Here is a 16081-nt window from a genome sequence, read left to right as displayed (position 1 = left end):
TCCTGCCCTGGCCACAAAGCAGAGCTGCCAGTGCCACTCATGTGCTTGCTGCCCCTGCCGGCCACACACATTTTGTCCCAAACACCCGCCCATGCAGAAGTGACACTGCACCGCTCTGAGAATAATACGGGGCAGGAAGAAGCAGGGTCTGTGTAGAGCCGCTCAACTTCTGAACTTGGGATGGCTCTCGATAGAATATGTCACTCCTGTCTGACCGCACATCTACAAGGAGGCAACAGCTACCAAGCTACATTGCTGACATTGCCCTGGGCTAAACTGCAGATTGTGCTGCCGCCGTGTCCCAGGACAGCCTGACAACCAACTGAGAAGGGCCTCAGTCAGCATTCAAGGCACAGAAAGCTGGCTGGGACTTACCCCCATAGATTGGGCCACCTCGGATTTCCAGCTGCCGTGAAAGCTCCTCCCTGAAGGCCTGATTCTTAAACCGGCGCCCAGGGGTTAACCCACACAGCGGCTTGTCAAAAGGCCTTGCCACCTCCACTTCTTGGGTGATCTCCGCAAACCTCATCACTTGCTGCAAAAGAATTGTCCAGGTTTAAAAGGTTACAGGGAGCTGGCAAAAGGCTCTGCTAATGGGGCAGACCCTCGTCGAGCCACATCAAAAATTCTGGGTCCTGAAGAGGGAGGCTTTCTTCCAGCGCAACTGAGCATTTGCTGCCAAGCTTACACAACAACACTGACGCATACAGAGTTTTACATGCAAGACTTCAGGACCCTGTACTGGTTACAATCTTCACACAAAAACCACACTAACCCCGCATGTAGCACAACTTTGAAGTGTTCTTCGATATCGAAAGCACCAACCCACTGCCAATCATAGGAATTTTAACTCTCCAGGTTACAGTTAGAACTCAATTACCAAACTCTCATCATAGTCTTCGGCCTTCGGGTTCACACAGACAATCATCCGCACTTTTCCTTCTCCATCAAAGTAGTTCTTGAAAAGGTGGGTCAGTTTGGAGTCTCGATAGGGGACCATCTAAAAAACATTTTTTTTAGTAAGTGCCAAACCTGTGAGACTAAAGGGCCACAGAAAAGCCAAAGAAAAGCCACGTCACACACCTTGTTGGTCCCGTAGGTTTGGTTCTCTCGCAGAGCTTCTATACAGGTTCTTAGCGTCATTAATGACTGATTAATATTCCCTGCAAGAAAGTTACTCTCAGAATCAAGGACCGTGCCTTGACCCCCGCAAACACGCCCCGAGGGCACTGCTTTCCACTTGTGCACTTCAGGGACTCCACAGCAGAGCACTCTGACTCTGGGGCCGGATGGTCAGGGAAAGGGCTGGCAAGTTGCGGCCAACTTATACCGACTCCCCAAGGGATTTTCAAGGCCAGAGATAAGCAGGGGTGGTTAGCCAGTGCCTTCCTCTGCATAGCGACCCTAGACTTCCTTGGTGGTCTCCCATCCAAGGACTAACCAGTGACAACCTTGCTTAGTTTCCGAGATCTGATGAGACTGGGCTCGCCTGGGCCACCCCAGTCAGATGGCTGCCCCTTGGCTTTTGCTCCAGGCAAGAGTGGTGGAACTGGAAGCAACCAGTCAGCCATGCACAGCACCTACCTGCTTCACGTAATCGGCTGCCTTCTGCTTTGGTTCTGTTTGTCCTTTCGCTGCCTGCCAGGTCGACCAAAGAAAGCTGGCTCAAGGTTATCAGGTCCCTCTCCTGTGAGACGAAAGAGGTCAAATTCATGTTTTTGACTAATCACCACTCTTCAACCCTCTGCACTACAACAGATCTCTATCCACAAGTTGGAAATATTAGCAACTTGTCCAATGATGGGTGAGCGGACACACTGGGCTGCATCTGGCACCCCAGCCGATGTCAAAGTCTGCCACACGGGGTGGGGGACGGGGAGAGGTCAAGGGGTATGCATGCAGGGAACGAGCATGAGTGCTCATGATTCCTTCTTCAGTTCACCTGCAAAACATTGTCTCCGCCTGCATCCAGTGGAGCCTGGGCTAATTTAATTAGAAACACGCTGTGCGAACGGCTGGATTCACGATTCAGCTGAGTGTTGGCAATGCGTCGCTTCTTTTGGCCTGTTAACAAAGAAGTTTAAAGTGGCCATGAAGAGCCTGAAGACAGAGCCACCCAGTGTCTTTGTGCCCCACACACATCTATGGTATGGTCACCCATGGAGCAGTGCATAGTCCAGAGCGGAAAAACCACAGAACAGAGCAACCAAAAGGATCCAGAAGGTGGCACACAAAGGCTGAAGAATTTGTGACTGATGTTTCAAAACGCCAGCTAAGTGGAGGTTAGAATCAACGGAGTAAAGAAATTGATTATTTTCACCTTCTCAACCAGTACTAGAACTCAGGGTCACCCAGAGAAACTGATCAGCAGGAGATTCAAGGCAGACGCGTCACTTAATTATTCTGCCCTTCCTCCATCACACCGTCCCATCAATCCTGTGAGATCTGCTCGGCTGAGAAAACTGATTGGCCCAGGGTGAGCATTTGAACCCACCTCCCCAGCCCAACACTAATTACTGCAACACACTGATTCCCTCAAGACAAAGCGTAACTGACAGAATGGGCTAACACAAAATGTGCAGAAACCCACGGGCCTAGACAGCTTTAAAAGAGAAATGTATGGTCCTTTAGTGGCACCGAGCTATTAACAGATCCAAGTATGGCTTTGTGAAAGCACAAATGGTGAGCTACAAGGGCTTTCATCTACCAGGAATGAGAGCATCTTCACACTGCTCTCCTGAAGTCACCACTTCAGTCTGCTAAATGCACGGCAGGAGAGTTCTTACCTCTCCAGAAGACTTCAAAAGCTTCCTCTGTGGATTTCACTTCTACTTCGGTGCATCCCGCAACATACATGTTGTGGTTCTGATCCTCCCGGAGTATTCTGGACTGTGGAGGCCTGCAACGGGGAGGAGCTCCATGTACGCTGTGGCCAGCACCACACTTTATTTTGAGACAGCTATACAGTGCAAGCTACCAGACAGCAGTAACATTCAGGCAAACTGCAAGAGCTCGAGGAAGGTTAGCCGCAAGTCACGTTTCACATACAGGAGGGGGGCATTCACTCTGCCATGCACAAACGGTCAATAGCAGGCCTCAGCATGAGAGAAGCAGACAGCAACATTCACAACAGAAAAATAGCAGCTCCACTAATTATCTCTACTGCTAGTAAGAGGGAAAGACTTGGTGCACATACATAAAGTCAACGTTTCGCACCGGAGTGCCACAGCTGTTCCACCTACTAAAGGAACACAATTAAAGCGTTACACTGGCCCCTTTTCCCCTCCGACTTAGCATTCCAAATGGGAGACAATTTTCTGAAGAACACCCCAAACCCAATGACCATGATTGCCCTTTGAGAAGCTGTTACTGCATTTTGCTAAATAATTTTTGGTCGAGCTTATTCATCCCCCCTATTTAGGAACTACTTCCCTATGTACTGTCAGCCAGCAAACTACCAGGTGGAGAAGATTTGGTTCTCTTAAGCCAGTGGTCGGCTCTTTGGGCCCTTGAGTGCGGCTCCCGAGGTTGCAATCAAGAAAACCGCTGGCGTGCTGAGTCAGCGCGGCGCAACCCCAACCCTCCAGAGGCTCCGAAAGGGGCTCCCCGAAGGGCTTAAGCCAACTACAAATCCTAACAGCCTCTCCCCCGCGCATGCGCCCTACCGCCACACCAGAGCCAGCACATGTGTGGCACCCGCCCGGCCTGGTCCTCTGAGCAAGGCGGGCGGCGATTGGCCACGGAGGGGAGGCCGAGTCGTATGAGGCGCAGTGACGGAAGGTGCGGGGGGGCAAATGGCGGAGAGATGGTCCAAGGCTCTGTTCTCAGAGCAGCCACAGTAGTCGCACTCGTCCCGGCACCTAGGAAGCGGCGGCGGAGGACGAGGCGGCGGCGCTTCAAGCCCCGGCGAGGAGGCCGGGAAGGGATCTGCCGGGGCGTCGCCCGAAGAGACCCGAGCGAGGCGGACAGGAGCGAAGTGGGCGCTCAGTCAGTCGGTCAGCCAGAGCGACAGTCGGCCGGGCGGCGGTTAGGGATTCGAAGGGTGACACGCGAGACTATCCCGGCAGAGGCTCTGTCTCTCTTGTTTTTCTTGCACGCCTGCTCCCCTCCCTGGGCCTTGCTGAGGTGAGTCCTGAGAGAGACCGAGGCGAAGGCCTCGCCGGCCTCCCCTGGCCGCGGCGGAGGGAGGGACGGAGAGAGAGAGAGAAAGACAACTTCTTTTCCTCGCATTCAGGCCGCGGGAAGGGAGGCCGGGTTGGGGGAGGGGAGTTAGACAGGCCGAATTGGGGGTGGGGGAGAGAAAGAGGCCTGGATGCGGGGGGTGGTGTTACTTCCGGGCTGCCTTCCCCTTTTTTACTCGGGAGTAGGAGGCGTCCCGAGCTCTTCCTCCACCGCCACCATTATTCGAGACTACGGAAGAGGAGACGGGCCAGCACGGAGAAGAAAAAGCCTGGTTGAGCCGGGGAGGAGGCTTGAGTAGCCGGGAAGCCTATCATCCCTCCCCTGTTTGGGACTGGATCCTCCTCCATCGGCTCGTACCGGGCTTCTTCCCTCTCCCCCCCCCACAGTACTCTTGCGTAAGGGGGGGATCAGGCTGCGAGGGTTGTGCGCAGATGAGAGGCCAGGCTTCCCCACCCCCGCCATTGAGTCCAGGGAATTGGGTGGGAAGGAAGTTATGTCGCCCCCCCCCCCCCCGCCTTCCCCCTGCGGTCCAGGGACATTCTGCAGCTGAGCCATTGGGGCAGTGCTCGTCGCTACCTATATAGTTAAATAATTTGGCTCTCAAAAGAAATCTCAATCGTTGTTCTGTTGATATTTGGCTTTGTTGACTAATGAGTTTGCGGACCACTGTCTTAAGCTATGCCAACCTCTACAGCAAGTAGCATTCAATCTTTCTGCATGATCCTGGGGAAAACAGATCCCCAAGCATTCTGAAACAGCTGGGTCAGCTGGGTGCCGAGGAAGGCTAGACTAAAGCCAGACTTGCTGCTAAGATCCCAGACTTTTGCAGCTCTACTCTGATGGAATTAACAAAAGTGTCCCGCTGAAGGAGGCTGACTCACTTTGGTTTGATGGGATCAAAAGGAGCTTCATCCAGTAGATCATAGATATAGTTGTTATAAATCTCAATGTAAGAGACAAAGATGCTGTAAACGTTATCTTCATCGACATCTTCCAGCTTGCAGTTATCCTGAACATTGATCATATCAGCAATTTCAGGGTCTATTTGCCGCCTGTAAAAAACACACACGTCAAGATGAAGCATCTACAACATTGCCCCCTTCTCCACTTGAACAGCCACTTACTTGCCAGATGGAGTTTTTGGAACCGGCAGAGCTTCCCTCTTCTGCCGTTCGAGCAACGCATCAACCTCACACTGAACCTCAACCCCATTCTTTTCATCAAGCTTAAAAACCTGAAAGCAACCACATCACACAGTAAGGGCAGGAGTTCCCAAGAGCTTTGACTCACAGCATGGCACCAAAGGAAGACTGAACGGGAAGATCTGAAGGCAAAATTGCAGCATCCTAAGGAAGAACGGTCTGTGGTAAGATCTGACCGACTCCATATAAAAGACTTGCAGAGTGCTAAGCCTGTTTCTAAGAATCATTCTTCTGCCTGCATTGCACATGCCTCGCACAACACAAGCCTGCTAGTCAGATCAACGGCCAGCTGCCAAATATCAAGTCTGGGTAGCAAGAAACTTACATATCGTTTGGCCTGGAGTGGCCCTATGCTGTTGAAGATCATGTCTAAACACCGGGGAAGGAGCCCACCGTCGCCCGGGGAGCCTGTCATTGTGTGCGTTTTCCCGCTCCCCGTAACACCATATGTAAAAAGGAGACCTAGGAGTTAAAGAGAAAGTCAACGCCAGTATTTAAGAGAACTTCACATGCACACTACAGTTAAAAAAAGGAGTTCTCTTTTACCTTCCCTGCAAGCATTTTCTACCTGCACCTTCTAACTTGAGAGCCAGCGTGGTATAGCAGACTCTAAACTGGAGAACCAGGTTCGATTCCCCCACTCCTTCACATGAAGCCTGCTGGGTGACCTTGGGCCAGTCACAGTTCTCTCAGAGCTCTCTCAGCCCATGGGGAGGCAGGACATGGCAAAACCACCGCTGAACATCTCTTTCCTTGAAAACGCTACATGGGATCTCCCCATAAGTCAGCTGTGACTTGGGCACTTTCCACCACTGCCACCACCCTTGCTGGCTGTATCATCAGGTACAGGACCATACTGTGGATTGGCAAGGTACAAATGCAACAATAAAATACCTCAGGGCAAACCTGTGCAGGCATGAAGCAGGCTTAGAAAATCATAAAGAACGCCCATAAGACTGGGGGGAGAAGGTGAACCCAATGGATCACCCCCATGAGGAACAGCCAAACTGAAAAAAGGGAGTGTGCTTTATTCTGAAGATTCCAAACAGCAGTGCTTTAGGAAAGATGACACCCAGCATCTGGGGCTGTGCTTTGAACTGGGCCAGTGGTCGGCAAACTCATTAGTCAACAGAGCCAAATATCAACAGTACAACGATTGAGATTTCTTTTGAGAACCAAAACGCCTTTTAACAACCATTCATGCACGGGAGGTTTTGCCTTGGATTTGCCGCTCTCTAGATGCACATTTCCCCCATCTGCATTCTCAAAACTCTTCAGGGGGGCTTATTGTTGAGTTTTGAGAATCTGGATGGGGAAAATGTGCATCTGAGTGGCAAATCCAAGGCAAAACCTCCCATTCATAAATGGCCAATAACCCCCCATGCAGAGTTTTGAGTATCTGGATGGAAAATGTGCATGTAGAATACAAATCCCAAAAAGAGAGGACAAATGAATCAAACATGGCTTCGCCCCCCAGGCCCCGACGTCCTCCTCCTCGCCGCCTGGGCTCCTTCCTTCCCTCCCCGGCCGGCGTGCCGTCCGCCCTCAGCGCCTCGGCCGCCTCCGCCAGCCAAAACCAGCGCAAAAAATCCAGCCCGCTGATTGGCTGCCGCCGGCCACCTTGGCGCCGCCGGCCCTCGAGCGCTGCATGCAAAACCCGGCCGCGCTGTGAGGGGAGAGAAAGGGGGGAGGAGGAGGAGGGTGCTTTCCAGAGCCGCACTCAAGGGGCCAGAGAGCCGCATGCGGCTCACGAGCCGCAGTTTGCCGACCACTGAACTGGGCTGATCAATTCACTGGAATGCTTTTGCCTTGCTGGGTGGGGAAAGCCAAGTTACAAACGGAATAATCAACTCAGTAGTACAGCTTATGTGCATTCCTTTCAAGATGAGCAACCACACAACAACGTATTTCATTCCAACTAGACATGTTGATTTTTTAAAAAGAAAAACCGCAGCCTGCCACAACAGCATTTCTATTCAAACGTTCCAGCAATTGCCACCAAACAAAACAGACCCTCCACAGTCCTGGCAGCCAGCGTGGCAGAAAATGCAGCACGTGCCAGGAAAAAAAGAGGGTGGGTGGCAGTTGAGCACGACTTAAAGCATCAAATAATTCCATTCATCTGGGCATACCATTTTTTCCATGGATGAGGTCCTCTACGAGAGGTTTAGCGACTGTATCAAAAACCCATCTTTGAGAGATGTTGGGGCCAAACACTTCTTTAAATGAATATTGCACCTATGGAGAAAGTCAACAAGCTGTTATGGAGGCAGGAGGGCACAGGCGTGCAGCTACAGACTGCCGCTGGCCTCAGCCTGAGTGAGGCTGGCATTGCTTCAGCTAGTCAGGCGCTCTGAGCCACAAATCTGATGCTGTTCTACAGCAGAGTTGTCTGTCCAGCTGCTCTTCCTAGGCCAGGTCATGAAAACAGTCGTCGCCCTTCCCATGTAGCCCTTGCCACCCCTGCCACGGGCCATCACTACCTGCAGGAGGGCACTTTCTCATGGTCAGTGAGCTCAGCTTCAGCAACATCCAGCTCTGGGCCTTCTCCCATTGCTTTGGCAAAACATACACACCTGGCCCTTCGCCTGCGGGCCTGGGGACCTGCCCAAGATATATCACCTGCCTTTTCCAACAGCAGAGTCAGATCTTAACGCCTCACTCTAGGTTTTCTCAGCATACCTCACCTCTTTATACTCCCCGTTGCGGATGCTGCGGTATCCGTCGGGCGGGTGAACCTGGACAGTGGTGCGGCTGATCACATCAATGCAGCACTCTGCATCTGGTACTGGGCGCACCCGACAGTACACCTGCGGGGTAAAAACCTGTCATGATGTGTGTGCTAAACCTGAACGTTCTTACGTACTTCATAGCTGTTGTAGAAAGTTCACCAGCCGGTCAGAAAACATACAGGATTTTGTAAATCTTTGACAACCAGTTAATGAAACTGAAGAAAAAAGTAGAATTACTGCTTTTTAATTACCAGTAAAGTGCTAAATACAGCCTTTTTAATCTTGCTTGAGTAGTTAACAAGCATTATCAGATATATCTGCCTATGATCTCCTAAAACTATTTTGAGAACCAATTGCTTATCTAAAGAATCATCCCGTGATAATGTTAAAATGATTAAGGTAGCGGCTGTCACTTCTCTATAAAAAACATCACACAGAGGCTGTTACCGCACTAGGTATTCCCAGTGATGTATTAAGAGTTTGAAAATGTTATAAAAAATACTGTTTGCACTTTCTATGTATTCCCACCGGTGTATTAAGAGCTTGAAACTGTTATAAAAATACTGTTCACACTTTGTTTGGCCCCTTTAGCTGTGAAGACGTTTTCCAACCATTTTTTAGCCGTAATATCCAAAAACCCTTTTAAAGCGATGTTTTTTATAACATTTCCAAACTCTTGATACATCGCTGGGAATACATAGTGCGGTAACAGCCAGAGTTACTCAGGTTTTCTGTGAAGGGACCTGTCAGAAGTGCTGGCATGTTGGGCTTTCAAAGCTTTCTAAGATAGTTATTTGACATTTGATTCGTTTTGAAGCTCAACTATTTTTGAGAAATGTTAGGAGAGTACTTTTCCTAGCATGGGGGCTTTCAGTATTTTTAGGGTAAACTTGTTGTTGTCTCTATTTTTTATCATCTTGCCTAATAAAAAGTTATTTCTCTTTTTCCAATAAAAGATCATTAACTCACTGAAAGTTTGTCTAGTTTGCTGTCACATGGTTAGAATTTGCTTGTAAATATTGTACTACTGTAGATAAAGTTGACCCCTTATGGGGTCTTATCTTTATAGATCCTTCTGAAGTCTCTGAAATTACTTGACTAGTAAGAATAATTTTCACAAAATTAGTGGTTCAGACCTTTAATTGGATATGGAGAAACACAAATCCAAACTGCTCAGAAAGCCAAGTTGGCCTAAGAGGCTGGGAAGACCTACCGAAATCCAGCTTTTGTTTTCACAGAAGCAGGATGAAAGTCTTCTTGGGGAGCACTATTTGCTTTATCAAGCTCAGCTTGTGGTTGCTGTCAGAGAAGTCTTGTCATGCATGCAGGAAGACATGTTGTGTAAAACATTAATCAAATGGTTGTTATCCTCCCGAGATTCTGAGACTATTGAATCTGTGGCTAAATCTTTTGATGAAATTGTTAAGAGGCAGAGGTTAAATGATGTTTAGAGGGTTGGTTTTATTTGATAGACTGCTTGATGGTATGTCAATAAAGGTATTGAAATTGTGTAAAACATTAAGTTTGTCCTTCTGTTCAGTGGACAAATATTAACCGGGAGAGAGATACGTGCAAGAAGTGAAGGAAGTTAGTTCACAACCCACTTACCCCAACAGGGTCCTTCAGACTGCTGCCGTATACTTTCTTCAGCATGTTCCTTCTGGGGGTCTTAATTCTACTGGGCATAAAGAATCAAGACTCAGACAGACATTACCCGATATATGCCGATATATACTAGGAGTGTCAGTTTTAAAACATAAATAACATCTCACATGCTATCCCCCAAGGTTAAGAATGTAAGAGGAGCCCTGCTGGATCGGACCAAGGGTCCATCTAGTCCAGTATCTCCTCCATCACATATCCCACAACTGGGGCAAAAAAGTCAAAACCTCCCCATATTGCTGCTTCCCATCACTGTTACTAATAAGTACATGGCCTTTGAACATGGAAATTCCATCTGCCAATTATCCTCTGCCAGTCTGTCTCTTTCAGCAAGTTACCAGCACAAATGGTGGCTGGCAACAATGGCATGTACTTTGCATTGGGCACCGGGAACAGATTAGAGCTGCTGCTGCTTTCCCACCTACCGAGCTTAACTGCATGTGCCCTGGCACACTTGGTATCTGGGCTTAGTGTTGAGGATCCCCAAGATGATTGTCCTGGGGGATTTCAGCATCCACTGAAAGGCCAAGTTCAGAATTTCCTGGTTGCCATGGAGACTATGGAACCAACCCAGCTTGTTATGGGCTCAGTACATGAAAACTGTCATATCCAGAATCTTTTTTTTTTTTTTTAAAGAGCAGTCTTCCTGCGATCTACTGTGTGGATGTGGGGAGGTTCAGATTAAGGCCATTATCATGGTCAGATCACTGCCTAAGACAGGTACTGCTTGTGGTGCCCCCTCCACTCCACAAGGGCTGGGACTAAATTAGGATGGGCTGCTTTGGAAAACGAATAGGTTCCACTGCCATCCAAAACATTCTTGGTGTTCTGAGAACCTGAGTACTGAGCGCACAGAGGTCCTGATACAGGCACAGAACAACAGGAAAAAGTACACAAAGCTGCTCCCCTCACACTTTCTAATTGGGCCCTCCTTCCCTGATTTACCAAGGAGCTGAAAGAATTAATGAAGGTAGAGATGTGCCCACCATGTTCTGGTGTAAAACAAGGGCTGAATCAGACAGGACATGTCATACAGCTCATCACGGGGCCTATAAAGTGGGAGTGATAGAAACAACCACATTTCCCAAACCTCATCTAGGTAATGTATTTAAGGTAGCATGCGGCTCAACAACTCCTAGGACAGTCAGCTACAGATGGGCAAGATCCTTTACACACAAAATCGCTCTGACATAAAAGCAATTCGGACAGCAGAGGTGTGAACAGCTAGTCTTGTTAGGCTGCTATATGTTTTGCAGACAGCTGCTGGAAGGTTCTTACAAAGGCCCACCACCTGTGTTTTAGATCAGGGCTTCTTAAACGTTTTCCACTCAAGACCTCTTTTCACCCGAGAAATTTTTATGTGACCCTGGGTATTATAGGTATATCTATATCAGTAAATGTTTGACTTGAATACCTATTTTATATTGCCAATTTTTTCGTGTCCCCATTCAGTTACGCAACCCCATGTGGGGTCATGACCCACAGTTTAAGAAGCTTTGATTTAGATCTTTGCTCTTCCTGAAGAAGAGTTGGATTTTATACCCCATTTTTTCTCCACCTTTAAGGAGTCTCCAAGCGGCTTACAATCCCTTTCCCTTCCCCTAACCCACAACAGGCACCTTGTGAGGTCGGTGGGGCGGAGAGAGTTCGGAGAGAACTGTGACTGGCCCAAGGTCACCCAGCAGGGTTCATGTGGAGGAGTGGGGAATCGAACCCTGATTAGAGTCCACTGCTCTTAACCACTACGTCACGTTGGCTCTCATAGATATCAAAAGTTTTTGGGAGACAGTTAGGGCCCCACTGGTTGCAATAATAAATTGGTCTTTTGTCAAAGGTCACCTTTCTGACCATACTGAAACAGGCCGCTAACATCAGACAGTTGGGCGGAAGCCCTCTGCCTGAGAATGGTCCAAACCTAAGAATGGTCTAACCTAAGAGATAAAGTAATGAAGAAGGGTGGCAGAGCAAGTCCAAATTTCTGAAGTGACATCTGTTCGTAACCCATTTAAATCTAGCTTTAGACTAAACGTTGGGACAGAGACTTCAGCTATAGCAGCTATTCAATTCTGTTGAGCTGTCTGGAGCATGAAAGTGGGCTGAGGTTGGTAACGCTCCTTTCTTATCGTACATCGAAAGATGCTGACTTGGCTACCTGGAAGCTGACTGTGGAAGGCCCCAGGGTGATCCACTCACTTATGTTGCTTAATATCTATGCTGGACCTTTGGGTGGAGTGAGGATTCATTAACTGACCGGGCAAACAGCAGCTGCTGCCTCTGCCCTGGACGCAGGGGGGAACTGGTGGAACCCACCAAAACTGAATCCAGATAAGGAGGGGATGCTGGTGGGAATCACTGATTATGTAAGAAGAGCGGCTCCTGGCACACTGGTTGGGATAACTCTAATTCCTGACATATTGTACAAAGTACTTGGGGGTATTGATGGAACCAGCTGCATTGAGGAATCCATTTTATTGCTGAAAACAACTTCCCCTCTGTCCTTGTTGCCTCCGTACTTGGATTTAGTACTGCAACCATGAGGCTAGATTACTGCAGTGTGCTATCAACGGAGCCATCCTGAAACACTCCCCAGATTACAGTTGGTGAAGAACAGAACTGCCGGCTTTTGGACTAAAACACAGCACTGCAAGCATTACATGGGTTTTAGAACAGCTGCACAGGCTTCCTTTTTTCTTTTAGGGCACAACGTACGGTGCTGGCTTTCTCCTGTAAAGCCTCATACGGCCTGCAACCCACCTACTCAAAGGGGATATGCCACTCACATTGAGCTGCCAGCTTCTCCTTACCAGCCCTTCTCAAAGCACAGTCAAGACTGCAGCCACCCATTCAGTTTTTTCAGTGGTCTGGAACAAGCTTCTGGTGGAAGCTGAAGCAACACCCTCTCCTGTCCTCCCCCCTCATACGCAGAGCATTCTGGTTTAATTCAAATTCACAAGCGGCTGTGGATCCAGGGTGACGATTTCCTTGGTTTTAGAGCAGCAGTTTTTAGATAACTAGAGTTTTGATGGCGTGGTCTGATCTCATTGTATATACCACCCTGGGTTCGCTTGAAGGAAGGAAAGGTGGTATAGCACCATTTTAATGAATACATTTGTTTACATTATTTATACTTTATCTTTCTCTCTAATGGGGATCCAAAGTAGCTTACATAGTTCACCATTTTAATCCTCACAACATACCTGTGAGGTAGGTTAGGCTGAGAAAGGCCACCCAGAGAGCTTCCATGCCAGAGCAGAGATTTGAACCCAGGTCTCCCAGGTAAACAAAGCCATGGCTGACAAGCCTCTCTTCCCTTCCAAAAAATTTCAAAGCTTCACTACATGTACTTATTTATTTTTAATGCAGCCTCTCTAGGGAACCGCTCTAGGCCGCTCACAACATGAAACATCATTTTAAAAACACCCTCAAAAGTTACGTAAGTCCAGCATTAAAACCCAGCCAGAGTGTGGTTGCCATCTCCAGGCTGGCAAATTCCTGGAGGCTCGGGGGTGGGGTTCGTGGAGGGCGGGACCACAGCGGGGAATAACGTCATGGATCCCCTCCCTCGAAAGCAGCCGTATTCTCTGCAGTCCGGCGATCCCTCGGAATCCCGGGAGATCTCCAGGCCCCACCTGGAGGCCGGCAGCCCCAAGCCAAAGCACAAAGCCTCCATCTGCCGGCCGGCCGACCCGCTGAGAGGGAGGGGCGCGTTGGAATGAAGACGCGGGCCGCCCACAGCCCGCGGCCGACGGCTTCACGGAGGGGAAAGCGGCCGCAGCTCCGGCGCTTGCCCAGGACCCTGCCCTCGACCGCCGCCCCCACCCCGCCACTCACGCCACCGCCGCCTTCATGCTGATGCCGCCACCGCGGGTCCGGCTGGGCTCCTCACGCCGGAGACAGTCGTTTTTTGAACGTTCCCTCCTGCTTCCCGGCATCCACCGCGCGGCCTGCTATTATTCAAATCCGACCAATCAGGATGGAGGGGCGGGCCCGGCGCGCCTTTTCTCTTCGCCTGGTAGGTCTGTGGCGTCACGGTTACGTTATAAAAGCGCGCGGGAGGGGGGGAACCGGGGGCGGAAGCGTCGCGCCGTTGTCATGGCAACCCGCTAGCGCTGAGGCGGAGGAGGCCCCGGCCCGAGGCGGGGAAAGTGGGAGCTAAGGGAATGGAAAGGAGCAGCGGGTGGGCCAGGCTGGAGGGGATAAAGCCGGAGGAGGGACAAGGTGGGCGCCGGGATCAAATTCCGCCCCGCCATTTGCTCTCCGCCAGGGCTTGCCAACTCCGGGTTGGGAAAATCCTGGGGGTTTGGGGGTGGAGCCTGAGTAGTGACCTCAATGGGGGGGTATAATGCCGTACATTTAGGGGTGCCCGGAATTACAACTGATCTCTAGACTGCATTAATCACTTATTTATTAATTAAAACATACATTCCACTTCTCCTGAAACAAATGGGTGCTTTGGAAGGTGGGCTGCATGGCATTATACCCCACCAAGGTCCCTCCCCTCCCTAAACCCCACCCTCCTGGGCCACACCCTCAGACCTCCAGGCATTTCCAAATTTGGTGTTGGCAACCCTACATACAGTCCACTCTTCAAAGCTGCCATTTCCTCCAGGGGAATTGATCTCTATAGTCTGACAATCAGTTGTAACCCCAGGAGATCCCCACCCCACCCCCGATGTTGGCAATCCTATCTTTGCCTAGCCTACCTCACAGGGTTGTGAGTGGAGATCCATAAATACCACCTTGAGTCACGTGGAGGAATGACAGGATGAAAGGGGGTTAGAAGGCACCCTCTATCCCTCTTGCTGCTCTAGAAGACGTGGTAGGGGTGCCAGCCTCCAGGAATTTCAAACTGCAGCGCTCCGGTCTCCTAGAGAAAATGGCTGCTTTGGAGAGTGGTCTCTGGCATTATACCCTGCTGAAGTCCCTCTCCAGGAATCTCTCAACCCGGAGTTGCCAACCTTATGCTGTCCATTCCCAACTTGCTGGCAAGGCCTCAGGGATGGAGCCAAACAGCTGACTTGGGCTCCATGTGTGGACTTCCACGGAGGCACCTGTGTGGCCCTGATTGGAAATGAGGGGATGGACAAGGTGCACTTCAGTCTGATCCAGCACCTTTCTTACATCAATGTGCAGCTGGGTGCTGGAGGAGACACAACCAACCGAGAGCAGGTTGGTTGAAGGACCAAAGACTTTCTCTTCTCTCTCCTCCTGTGCCGATCCTGAATCCACACAAGAACAATCTATCTTTCTCTCTGGCTACAGATGTAGGCTTCTAAACACAGTGCCAGCAGAAGCCGTGTCACCCATCTGTCTCTGCCCCCTCTGCCAGCCTCCTCTGTGGAGCCCTGCAAGTCTTGGGCTGACAGGTTGAAAGAGAAGCAGCTGCCAGCCCTCAGATGGGTGAGTTGGAGGATAGGTCCAGGAAACCAAAGAGACACCAGCCAGGCAAGCAGTTTTACATAAAGATGTGGTTCTTTAATCCACCTTGAGTCCCAGTGAGAAAGGCAGACTATACATCACATTAATAAGTAAGTATCCACCCTAGTTCACCACAATATTAACTCATTTGTGGTAAACTAGGGTGGATACTTATTAATGTGATTTATAGTGTGCCTTTCTCACTGGGACTCAAAGCAGATTACACAGAGTGAGTCAATGCAGTTGACAGGATAAGACATTCAGTAAACAATAGAATAGTGAAGTGCTCCCCCCATTGTTGTAGAGTCCAATGAGCAATGAGGGCAAGGAGGTTGGTTTGAGCTTACGGCTTGCTTTATTGGACAAGGAGTCATAACCAGATGAGCCAGAATCCAGACAAACAGCTCCGCGATCCTGTTACACCGAGGCAGGGTTAATGCAAGAGGTTTTATAGACGTTTGACATTCCAATACAACAATGATACATTTTCTTAACATCCAATGTTAGCTGGTCAATGCAACGTCATTAGTTTCTACAGCACCCAATGTTAGCTGGTCAATGCAACGTCATTAGTTTCTACAGCACCTGCGTGAGCCTCGCTGCATTAATGAATGGAGCCTATCTTATTGAGCAGTTCAGAATGTTCCCTTGCAGGTTGAAGCAAAAGTATCAAAAAGGAGGAATAGGTGGGAGGGAGGCTGTTGGAGCGTTTCCTTAGGTGAGAGGAAAGATTCCAGCCTTTGGAATGTGTACGTGCCTACGTGCTTGGTGCTAAAGGAAAGGGGGCCACTGGGAAGCGGCTTCTGTGGTTCTGTTTGTAAGCAGCTTATGCATGTAGCTTGCGTGTATATCTGAAGCAGGTATGATTACTCAGGCACAACAATA

General features: G+C 49.6%; 1 protein-coding gene across 1 annotated transcript in view; it reads right to left on the bottom strand.

Annotated features, from left to right (window-relative positions):
* KIF23 (kinesin family member 23) overlaps window positions 1–9790 on the bottom strand; it is a 66503-nt gene extending 56713 nt beyond the window's left edge. Inside the window, exons 1-13 of the mRNA XM_056865760.1 lie at window positions 9725–9790; window positions 8072–8194; window positions 7517–7622; window positions 5710–5846; window positions 5307–5416; window positions 5064–5234; window positions 3197–3238; window positions 2787–2899; window positions 1943–2064; window positions 1585–1687; window positions 1084–1163; window positions 881–1000; window positions 376–535 (exon numbers count right to left, since the gene is read on the bottom strand). Of these exons, the coding sequence (XP_056721738.1) occupies window positions 376–535; window positions 881–1000; window positions 1084–1163; window positions 1585–1687; window positions 1943–2064; window positions 2787–2899; window positions 3197–3238; window positions 5064–5234; window positions 5307–5416; window positions 5710–5846; window positions 7517–7622; window positions 8072–8194; window positions 9725–9769 (1432 nt within the window). The 5' untranslated portion in view covers window positions 9770–9790. The remainder of the gene's footprint in view (window positions 1–375; window positions 536–880; window positions 1001–1083; window positions 1164–1584; window positions 1688–1942; window positions 2065–2786; window positions 2900–3196; window positions 3239–5063; window positions 5235–5306; window positions 5417–5709; window positions 5847–7516; window positions 7623–8071; window positions 8195–9724) is intronic.
* Window positions 9791–16081: the final 6291 nt, after the last annotated feature.

Source organism: Euleptes europaea, chromosome 20 (genome assembly GCF_029931775.1).
Source record: "Euleptes europaea isolate rEulEur1 chromosome 20, rEulEur1.hap1, whole genome shotgun sequence".
Lineage (NCBI taxonomy): Eukaryota > Metazoa > Chordata > Lepidosauria > Squamata > Sphaerodactylidae > Euleptes > Euleptes europaea.
This window is presented reverse-complemented; position numbering and strand designations above follow the sequence as displayed.